The sequence below is a fragment of the Lolium rigidum genome, chromosome 6 (genome assembly GCF_022539505.1).
Source record: "Lolium rigidum isolate FL_2022 chromosome 6, APGP_CSIRO_Lrig_0.1, whole genome shotgun sequence".
NCBI classification, from domain to species: Eukaryota; Viridiplantae; Streptophyta; class Magnoliopsida; order Poales; family Poaceae; genus Lolium; species Lolium rigidum.
Window position 1 is genome coordinate 165,355,775 of NC_061513.1, and position 12,026 is coordinate 165,367,800.

Consider the following 12,026-nt stretch of genomic DNA (forward strand, 5'->3'; position numbering starts at 1 on the left):
TGGATTTGGCGCGGGATGTCTTCGGCGCCGTCGGCTTGGCTGCGGCCGCCCCTTCGGCGACTCCGGGACAACACTGGTGGCCGCATCACTAGTTTGCGGGACCACGTGCGTTCCCGCGCGTCACCGCTTGAGGAAGCCCGTGGACCCGACCAGACTGACAATGTCGGTAGGGGTGGCGGGAGCTCCGACAGCCACGGGAGAGGGTGGCGAGGCCTGCGAGCTAGCTACGACAGCCGGTAAGGTCGATTCGAGACTCATGCCGGCGAGATTAGGCAACAACGATGAAGAGGACGGTGAGGGCGCGGATGGTGGCAGCACTCAGGAGGAGGTGAAAGTTTCGTCACGCGCAAAGTAGGAGTTTCGTTCCGGTTGCTCATTCTACCCCTACAAATATAGGAAGAGTTGGGGCATCGATGATGTGCGCCGATTTTGAAACAGGTTTGGCCAAACCACGGGGCGTCGTTCACCCGCATCGCTACCTCTTTCCCCCCATTCATTTTCCAGTCCCCAAACATTCCTTCTTCGCCTCCCTCCCCTCCCCTTCGTGCTCCCCGCCCCCTAAATTCCAAATTCCTATAGCGGCGAGGATGGCCCGCAAGCGTCGCGCGTCTCCGTCGCCGCCGCCACCAGCACCAACGCCTCCACGGGAGGAGTCCTCCTCCGAGGAGGAGGAGGAAGAGGAGGAGGAAGCCGCCCCCGCAACCCAAAAGGCCCCACAAAACCCTAAACCCGCTTCCACCGCCGCATCCGACGCCGATTCATCGGATGGAGACGAGGAGGAGGAGTCCTCCGACGCAGAAATTGGCGCCGAAGCCTACCAGCCGCGCCAGGTCGCCCGCTCCCCGGGCAAGCCGTCGGCTGCGGCTTCCAAACCCAGGTCCGACGCAGACGAGGAGGCGGCGGCGAGGAAACCCAAGGCCCAGGCCGGGAAGAAGAAGAAGAAGAGACAGGCCGCTGAGTCCCCTCCGTCTGGTAAGGCCAAGAAAGCCAAGACTGATGTGGAGGAGAAGGCGGCGCCTGAGCCCGCTCTGCCGGGCAAGGCCAAGAAGAAGGCACGGGCGGACAAGGCGTCTTCTGAGCCCAATCCCTCCAGCAGCAAGGGTAAGAAGCACAAGGCCCTAGCGGAACCGGATGTGCCGGATCACTCGCCGTCCTCCAAGCCTGCGTCAAGGCAACGCTGGACAACTGAGGACGAGATCAAGGTGCTTGAGGCTCTTGCCAGCCACATCAAGACCAATGGCACCGAGCCTAGTGCTGCTGACCTTATTGCTGCTGTCGGTGACAGCCTTGAAAGAAAGAACTGTAGCAAGTCGGATGTGTATGAGAAGGTTCGGAAGCTTAAGCGGCGACATGAGGCTGCCACCAAGAAAGTAGCGAGTACAGGCACCCTGCCGGGTAATGGCGATGAGCTCCGCAAGTTCAATCTCTCGGAGGCGGTCTGGGGAGAAAGGGCAAGCAAGGTTGCTGCAGCGCCAATATCTCAAAATGATGGTCCTTCCTCAAAGAGCAAGAAAGGGCGGACTAACAAAGAGAAAGCAGATGGCCATTCAAAGTTTGGTGGTACAGCAAAGGAAACCGCCAGTGCCGTGAAAGAAAATGCCGGAACTCTGACTGGGAGTAGTAAGGGTCAGGCCACCAAAGAGAAGGTAGATGGAGATATCAAGGGCAGTTTATCAGAAAAGGCTACCACTGCTGATACTCCTGTTAAGAGTAAGAAGCGGGGAAATCATAAGGAGGAACTGAAAGACCATGCAAAAGCTGGCACTACAAAGGAGGCCACCAGTAGTGCTGCCACTCAAAACGGTACCACATCGGTTAGGAGCAAGAGTGGAAAGTCTGACAATAAGGAGAAAAGGAATAGAGATGCAGAGAGCCTCGGACCAAAGGAGGCCACAGCGGTCACTCAAAATGGTGGCAGTCTTGCTCTGCTTCAAAATGGGGAAACTCATGAAGAGAAAATGGACACGGATCCTAATGTGAAAAGCATGCGCAAAGGGTTTGAGGAATTGCAGAATTTGTACCCAAACCTTACCTCTTATGTGGAGAGCATCCAGGCCCAGCATCCATGTGGGGAGACACTGAAAAGAGCATTTGGGTTCATTGCTGAGGACAAGGCTTGTGCTTTGGAATCCAAGATCAAGAAGCAAAGAGTAGCTGAGATGAAGATGGAGAATCGCCGAGCTGACACCAAGAAGGAGGTGACCAACATGCTCATACGATTGCTGGACTAAACCCTTTGGTGTTATCAAACCATTTATGTGGTATACCTCTCTTCTTACCCTTGTGTTTTTATGTTTTCTCGTGATGATATATGCAAGATTACCTAATATGAACTGAGTTAATGTGCTTCTGAATGCCACTTTTGAAATTTGAAACAATTTAACTATCCTACTTCTATGCAGTGTACTGCAAGTAAGTCTAGCTTTATATCTCTCCAATAAAATTTTTACACAACTTAGCAAACTATGGAGATATTAAGTAGATGCAGATGATCTAGAAGCTTGGTTGTACATATACCAAGTGCATTTTTGTGCGGGTATTCAGGGGCAGTGAATTTGTGGCGAACTGAAACAAGGACAAAGGACGTGAGATGGATGACACATCTCATGACTTATGCTCCTACCTAAATATGGTTATACCTTATTTTAATACACGGCATTGGTTTCACTAGATTATTGTCTATAGTAAGTTATAGTGCATTGAATGTCCACTCATGAACAATCAGTTTTTGGGTTAGCATTTTGCAGTACTCATTTGTAAAAATCTCCTGCAATTATTGATTAAAATAATGATCTTTGAGTGATAGCTACACAAGCACATATTGTTTTTGCCCTTTAAATATTGTATATATTTAATATATATTGTATTTGTGAGTTCCTGACAGTGAAAATATTGTTCGGGACTGAACTATTGGTATCTTTGATTGTTAATACCGAGTTTCTAGTTATCCCATTTGTGAGTTTGTGACAGTGAAAACATTTTTAAGGACTATTGCCATTTAGAACATGTTTGGTTCTCACATCTCTGTCTGTTATCCCATAAGACCGCAATTTTATACTATTAACCCTGTTTGTTTCACTTTGCCCGTAGATAAAACCTGTGTAAACGAGTGCCATCAAATCCGTTACCAGCCAGTCCCCACTGTAAACAAATCACGCTAATGATCCTGAACGAGTTGAGCGAACCCTCCCAGCCCCGATCTCCTGACTACTCCACCTCTGCCGAGTCGCCAAGCTGGCATCAGCGCCAGTGACGGTAAATGTCCACAAACTGCTCCTTCACTTCCTACTTCAACGTCAGTGGCGCCTCACGAGGATAAGTGGCTGCGGTGCCAATCGAGGAGCAGCAGCCACAGCCATTCCCCATGTTCTCCTCTGGTGACTGGCCATCCAACATCTCTCCCTCCAGATGTAGGTTAGGGGTTTTTTTCATTCTTGATTGGGTGGGCACATAGTGTTCATATTGTGTCCTTTATTCTGTACATACCTTTATGTGTTTGCTCATTGGTGTGAGAGCAATAAAAGAAAATTTCTTCTTGTTATTTGATCAAATTCGCGATATACCACTAGGAATATTGCAGACTAAATTGGTTAGGTTGATGCAACTTTTGCATCTGTTATAGCCTGGTATGTTAGCTATTGATCAGATTCAGCTTATGCTGCTGTGTTTATATCAAGGATTACCAGTCAACGAGTTGATCCGAGTCCCCAGGGTGCCGACTCATAAACCTGTTGCGACTAGTCGACTAGTGCTTGACGACTTGTAGTCGAGCAACAGCTAGTACAAAGCATCATAGTAGTCAACTACTAATACTACTAGAACATAACAATAGAGTTTGAAGGCATGGGAGTGGAGCAGGGAAGCAATGGCGCCAGCTGTGGAGCCTGTCGTGCAAAGAGCTAGGTTTTCCAGGGGCATACACCACGGGCAGATCCTTATGCTCCAAGGCATATCTGACAAGTCAGCTTTTTCATGAGTCGTTTGAACCTAGACTATCCAAAAATAGACGATGACTTGTCAGCCGGTCGATCGTCTACGCCCAGGAGTCGAGTCGACACCCTATTAGTTACTAGCAGACTGGTCAGTGTTTTGCAAATTAAAAGAAATCTATGGTTGATATTGTTATTACCATCTCCAGATGTTGCAAAAGAATTTATTCTTTCCATCTACCATGGTGTGCACGAATCTCGAGGAATAAATGGACGGTGACGGAAACACCCACACCCATGCGTGTGTGTACAAAAGTATTTCCATTTGTGTTCACCTTTATATTCAGGAGTGAATAACCTGATACTATGTCACATGCCAAATTGCTTTGACAATAACTTGAGTTTACTTCGATGTCTAGCTCTGGTTAGAAGATTTGTGATATTTGTTTTCCATGTTGATTTAATTTGCGACATCCATGTTATTTATTTGCAGCATCCATGCTGATTTAATTTGCAATACCCATGTTGATTTAATTACCAGCGTTTGAACTAGCAAGAGTGATACTATTCATAGCAAAAGCAAGTATGGAACTATCTTTTAAGGTGGCACTTTTAGGTTGATTTAATTTGCAAAATCCAACTCAGCTTAACTAGGAAGTCTCTAGATGTAGTTTGTTTCTCATCCATTAAGTATAGTTATTATTTGCATTGGCTTACAAAAGGAAATATTGGAAACGTGAGAGGCTTAGAATTAGAGAGCTTAAAGGAGAGCACTTGTATCAACTAATTAATGAAAAGTAATTTTGAAAAGGCATGAACCTTTTGTCCCAGTTAAACATGACTGAATTTTCAGATGACCTAACAAGAAGATACTGCAGGAACAGTTATCTACTACCTCCATTCCATAAAACAAGGCATATAAATTTAGTCAAAAGTCAACTTTGCTTAAGTTTGACTAAGTATAAAGACAAAAAATAGGAGTATCTCGAATACCAAATCTATATCAATAGATCCACAATAAGATGCTTTGACTTTTGACTAAAAATCTATTTTCATAGTGTATTCATTCACATAGTTACATTTTTGTGTAAAGCTTCAGTCAAACTTGATATGCTTTGACTTTTGACTAAAAATACTCGCCTTTTTTTTAAACGGAGGTACTATCTCCCTGGAAATTGTTGCATCCGTAATCTGCAATCTGAAACTTAAGTTACTTCACGCGCTAGCTCCAACCATATATATTGCTTAGTCATCTATATCCTCCTTGATTAAACAAAGCATCTATTTGTGTCGTGTAGATGAAATATCACAACAAGGCCAAAGAAATATACTACTATTTTGTGTGTGACTGTATTAAGCTTATACATCTTCTCCTGTTCATTGGTAGATGAAGAAAACATGAGAGGCTGATAACGAAGTTGCTTTGGAAGACTGGACCAAGATCATTGAAGTTTGCTTTTGCTCTTGATGCTTATAAAGTGATCATTGCAATCATTCAGCGCCTTTTGAAGTGTAGTTAAATTCTGACCTTGTAGTGGCTTAGACACTTTCGACATGTGAAGTGCTCTCAAATTCTTAGTTTATGTTTACTTAATCCCATACTTAATTTGTAGTTATGCCTTGAGATTGCGATGCATTAGTGTTGATACATGTTAAATTAAAGTTATGAAGCGTGGCAGTTTGACTTCCGTACTTGAGCATTGTACCAGTAGCATTTGAGAATTTTTGGGTGTGTTTACCTGTCGTGCAGCTTCCTTGATCAAACACTGTTTTTTCCCGATAAAAGGCACTTTATTACTTAAATGATTTAAGCATTACATGTGGTCTCTACATAACTAAGTTGTACCCAGGTGGAAGGGATGGCGCTGGCCGGCATCTACCAGGGGATTCTGTTGTAGTATTGAGAGAAGAGACACAAAGGAATGAACAAAGGAATGAAGCAAATGATTCTCTTGTTTGATTGCAATGTGGGAGACCCACTTATATACAGGGTGAAGGGGTGTGTTGGGGAGACACCTCTTCCTCAACAGACACCTCCTCCTGGGAGGCATCCCTCCCAATACATTTGATCACATGTTTTATTTTACAACACTCCCCCTTGATCAATTCGTCATCTGTATATTGCAATCCAAAAACTCCTAAAAATTCCTGTGGGAAAAATTGAGGAGAATATTATAACGATATACCACCGAAAATTCCTTTAAAACCCAGTGGAAAAAATTAAGAAGAAACCAGGTGTCATACGTCCGCACTTGTATTTATATTGTCTCGTTAAAAACCTTATATGAGAAACCTTAGGAGAAAACTCATAAAGGGAAAAAGAGTACAATATCAGTGATAAGAAGATCATCAACGAGTTATAACTAGGGATTTTACTCCCCCTCAACATTGCAAACCTAAAGGTTGTCTCATACCAATTCCACAAACTTAATTATGAAATACAACTGTTGGTAGAGATACTGTGAATATCACAATATTTTATTTGCAAATTATCCTCTTACATTTCTGTAATGTATGAGGATAAATATAACTCATAAGAAATACAGGTGACATTATCTTGGTAGATAATGATAGGTGATTCGAATGAATCTCCACATGTACTCACATGTGGCCAATCATTCTCTGAATTCATACACATCTTGTGATGCTTTATATGATTTTTGCAGAATGACCACCGGAAGGACCCATTTAGAGTCTATTCTGAAGGCTTCCTTCTGAATACTCTTCCAGTAAATCCAGTCTTTGATATGGCACTGTTGGGATCAGATAATTAGCCACTATCATATATCACACATTGGTCCCATCTTGATTTTCATACTAGAATTAATCAAGAGTTTTGTGCCTTGGATATATCTTAGAATAATCCATACATAAACCTTATACCTTTCGGGGGATTGCACTCTCAATAAATTGTCAACAAACATAATGTCAGGCCTGACGTATTTTGCAAGATATCTCAGTGCTCTGATGGTAGATATGGAACTTCAGCTCCATCTATCACTTTCCCATCTTCCCACCTTTCCAAGGATTGGTATCCCATATTAGGTATACTATGACCATATGTGTCTCTGATATTATATATCTGTATTGAACTTATTCAATATTTTGGGATATATGAAGACTGATATACATTTATTCCTTGGGGAACAAGCTCAAGTTAAAACTTAAGCACGATTTGGTTTGACCCAAATTCCGTCTTAAAATGTGTATCTCAAATGTCTCGCATAAAGACATTGATGATAAGATTATCAACACCACTTAGGTGACGTAAAATCTAATTAAGGATTTATCCATGAGTACACATCAACAATCATTGATATTAGAGTTATCCTTATCATGGAATAACTCACACAGTCGGTTGTACCACATAATTATCTCTGACTACTTCAAGTCATAGAATGACTCCAGAAGTTTCACACACACATGTTGTGATTTTCCTTTGGATTCAGAATATTAAGTCCTTCAATGACTTCAATATATAAGTCCAAATTGAGTGATCAGTGAGAGTATGCAGGCACAACTACATACATCAACCACATGGATCAGTACTGCCAATGAAATTTAGTATCGAAACATAATTCCACTCATACCAAGATGGTATGCCACATCATGACTGATGTCGGGTTTCTGCGAAAAACCCTAGTGCTACAAAAACCTCGCTTTATCACCACCTCATTCCCTCTTCCCTATGGGAGATACTTATGAGGAGAAGGTTTTACTATCGTAAATACCTCTCTCTGATGAGCGAGCACTATTCTTCCTCAACTGCTTCCTTTCATTTGAACCAATATAAGTGCAACAACACTCTCCATGGATTTTGGTTCAGGGTCCCAAAAAGATTTTAGCAATTGCCAGGAAGATTTATATGTCGACATATGTAGACTTTCTCATATACGATTCTCATGAATCAGTATCATCAGTGGAATTTTCATTGTGCTTCTCAACTCATTGTGACTTCCCATAACAACAGAGTCAAGATGTTTCGATGTCCCAACACACAAAAATGTGTGCACACTGTGCTGGGTCCTGGATGATACACATCCTACTGGTGTCATCCAACCTCAGGTTGAACCACATTTAATGATTGGGAGACCATCTCTTTTGTTCCAACAAAAACAAAGAGAACTTAGTCTCATATGATCAGAATTCTCCCCCTATCGCTCTCATATGGGGAGACGAGTGGTTTATTAGGTACCTCCACTCAATCCGATACATGACCAAAATGACACCTTTCTCACTAGTAAATATATTGGCAGATTATTTGCAATAAAATGCAAATTTCTCATAACCTGAACCTCTAGTTCAGTTTCTTAAGTACGTGGTCAAATGTCAACGACATTTCTTAGCCATTTCCTGGCATTCCGTGTGGTACACATCTCCCCCTAATGCCAGAAAATGTCCTTATTGCAAAAGCAATCAGCGTATAGGCCCCTAACTCACTTTTCAGGGTTAAGGTATGTGACGGATTAACAATCATACCACAGTTATTCCTCACATAGATCCCAAATATATGTGAGGGCCCATAACATACGCCGGGGTGGTGATATCGGATGCAACCGATTACCACAGATGGGAAATTCTATTTCCACGTACAAACTGCAAGGGGACGCAATATTAAACATGCGGCATGTGATTCCGCATGTTACCACCAACTAAATGTTGGCAAATCACAATTCTGTAACATTGACCGTGCAACTTTGACTCTCTTTCAGAAGAGATCTAGCCAAACCATTGTGGGTATGTACAAAATATACTGAATATGACCATTGGATGTTCGTGAATCAAATTCAATGAAAATTCCATTCCAATGGCATTATCCCACGTTAGGATACTTTGCTCTAAATTCGTTAATTTGAGCACTTAATTCAGTATTCACATGGTTTTGTGTGAATGATACACACATAAGACCATCTTCAAGATGCATCTGTACAACCACGAAGCACCAACATAACCCACACAATGGTTGAGTAATCCACATACATTCTTGAATGCTTTCAAGAGTAATGTGTGGCTCATTCTGAATTTTAAGGTGAGAGTGCCTTAAAATTAATTCCCTTATGGCACATCCAGTGCACATAAAATCTTATGGTTGTTGGGAATATTGCAACAGTCAAGTGTTGGTAAACAGAATTTTCAATAATTTCTCTAACTTCCCATACCATGGTGATAAAGTAGGAAAAATTATTGTGTACGCAACAAAATTGAGTATGAAATGATTCATACACTCAATTTTCTCAACTATCATGTCCTCGGGACATAATGTTGTGAATTATACTACATGTAGTAGTACAATCAGAGGCTAATGATATTTGGGATAACCAGGAGACTACACGAGATCTCCAGGACATCTTGGGAATAATCATCCACAAGCATATCATCATTGTAAAAGAGTTATTTTCCTTCTACAATGCCAGGATATTTCTGGTTGTTCCTTTGAAGTTGAACTTCAATCTTATCCCATTGAACTCATTTGCCTTCTCCGATAAGGAGTTGGTGGTATATTCATTCCAATACTTGACATATTGGTAGCCATTTGTACGATATTTCGTACTACCACCCCTTTGACAAACTTGAGAGTTGTCATTGCGATCATTTTTCTTAAATGATCCATTCCCTTTTGAGATATATACTCCATTTTTATTTGTCATTTTGCCTTCACTTTCCATTCAACTCTCCGTGGTTTTTAACCTAAATTGCTTAGCACTAAGAGCGCAAGCATGAATTTCAGGCAATGGTATAACACCCATTGAACATGACGATTTTTCATAAGAAGTTCATCATATTTTCGCACTGAAATAAAAATGATATTTATATTTACCATCATAGGAGAATGTAAAGTGCAGTAAGGGCTTACAATCAGATACGTATATGAAATTGCCTTATCATATAATCTCAACCCAATGTTGATTTATAGACAAAAAGACTTATAAGCCTTAACGGACTTGCAGTCCCAAACACGAATCAACAGTCATAAACGTGTGATGCTTATAACAATATATCTCCTTAAGGGGTGTCCAAAAAAGGACAATGGATATTCACCATCCATTTAAATACTCAATTTAAGAATCGAGTCATTGTGATTATGCTATCTTATAAAAAGCCATGGCATTATCTACATGTGGAGTTTCTGTGACGACATGGCCACGGGTCGACAAAATCATCAATGTCCAGGACCCATGTTAAATGATTACTCCCAAATAATGTCATCTCATCGCACTACCTTTCGAGAAAAGTCAGCCATATGATGCATGAAATATTCATGCATTAATTTACCATCAGTAAATTAAGTAGGATGAAAATGCTATGACTGAGCATAATCATGGTCATGGTGATTCATAGTGACCCATAGGTCAAGCCTTCCACAAGAACGTCACAATATGGTGTAGATCTTCAAATTAAATTTAGTCACCTCAAAAGGGACAAACCTTTAATTTCCTTAAAACACATGGAGGTAGTCAACCACCTAGTGGTGCCTCACTCTTATGGACATTCTCATCGATCATAGCCTCCACAACCTTATGTTATTTATAACACATGAAAGTAATCACCACAAAATGGTGTTAAAACTCTCAGTTGTGCCTGAAAATTAATTCGTAGCTATGATGATGTCTCATAAATTGTGTTTCCATGGAAGGTAATCACCAAATTATGCAAGTATTTTGCATAATTCTCTTCATAGCATAACATGACGATGTTATCGTCGCCAATGTATTGGTTCCACATTTGATGGAGTACGTGACACTAAAGTCACAACCAATGACAAATGCTATGAAGTTGCGAAGCATTTGGAAAAACTTCATCAAGGTAGTCACCAGATGTATAGACATCATAGTTTTAAACAAAAAATATTTCGTTGCTATGATACTATGCCATAACTATTGCGCCTTCATTTTTGCTTGAAACATATGGAGATAATCACTACTAAGTAGTGTAGACCTCACTCTTATGGAGCTTTTTCAACCTTGTGTTAATTAAAACACATTGAAGGTAATCACCGCATGGCGGTGTAGACCTCGCAGTTGAGAACGAAATAAATTCGTTGTCATCATGCAATCCATAAGTTGTGTGCAAAATTGAAGGGGTCATTATGTCATAATGACATAATTTAGACCTTAAGGTAACGGTGCATAATCTACAGTTAAGTAGTAGATGCCACATATCAATTACCTTCTAATTGACAAGTATAAACTTGACATAGTTATGCAAGTGTTATACACTTTGCTACCTGATGTTTTCCAAATTTGCAAGCAAATTCCATATTCTATAAGAATAATGGAGCCACATTGCTTTGCAACATTATTACCCATATAATACATACGTCATTTTACATGCGTAAAATGATGCATAATTAATTATTATGCAATTTAGCATGACCAATAATTTATTTGTGTATTTGCTCTCAAGCCTCGCAAAATATCAATCAATAACTTAATGGTCGAACTGTTGAAAACAGCAAGAGTCCAACGAGACTCGATTGCAATTTCTCTAAGTTCAAGAGGTAGATCTCAAGATCTGAAAAATTCTGGCGGTGAATCAGAAATTCCATGGACTTTTGTGAATACCAAAGAATTTATGGGCTGATCACAAATCCTTCTCCCGTGCGGTTACAGAATTCTCCAATGAGAAATAACCGCCACCGCCGGGACTGGCTCTCGCCGGCTCGCAGCCAGTCTGTATGAGGCCGTTACGCCACGGGCAGGCCGCAGACCCGCCATGCCTCCACGGCTGCACGCTGCCGTGCGGGGTGGCCGTCGGCTTCCGCGCCAGAGCCCGTTGCTCGTTTGTCTGCCTCTTGGAGACAAGGCCACGCCGGGCGGAGGAAACGCCGCCGCCCTGAGAGCCTAGCAGCGTCGCGCATGACCTTAGCCGACGCCGGGCTCAAACACCCGCGCCGGTTCGGGAGCGCACTTGCCGCTGTGGAGAGCGCCGTACCGGCGTTCGATTACGGCCTTTGCCTCGGGCCTGGCCGGTGCCGGGAGTATCCCGTGTTCCAGCGCCGTCGCTCTTGGCCACGGCTACACTGATGTCTGCTAGCCCTTGGCCGCCGCCGCGCACGAGCACGTGCGCCAGGTTGGTAGTGCGATGGCCGCCATTGCC

The 12,026-nt window shown here is 42.2% G+C and overlaps 1 protein-coding gene across 1 annotated transcript; it reads left to right on the top strand.

Moving 5' to 3' along the window:
• The first annotated feature begins 587 nt into the window (after positions 1-587).
• LOC124665557 (uncharacterized protein DDB_G0286299-like) lies at positions 588-5,617 on the top strand. The gene is made up of 2 exons (XM_047202954.1): positions 588-2,261; positions 5,317-5,617. Exon 1 carries the CDS (start codon positions 588-590, stop codon positions 2,229-2,231), a length of 1,644 nt encoding a protein of 547 aa, XP_047058910.1. The 3' UTR covers positions 2,232-2,261; positions 5,317-5,617.
• The last annotated feature ends 6,409 nt before the right edge of the window (positions 5,618-12,026 follow it).

What these genes read in the sequence shown, in the direction of transcription:
- LOC124665557 (XM_047202954.1), top strand. Translation starts at nt 588, where the DNA reads ATGGCCCGCAAGCGTCGCGCGTCTCCGTCGCCGCCGCCACCAGCACCA.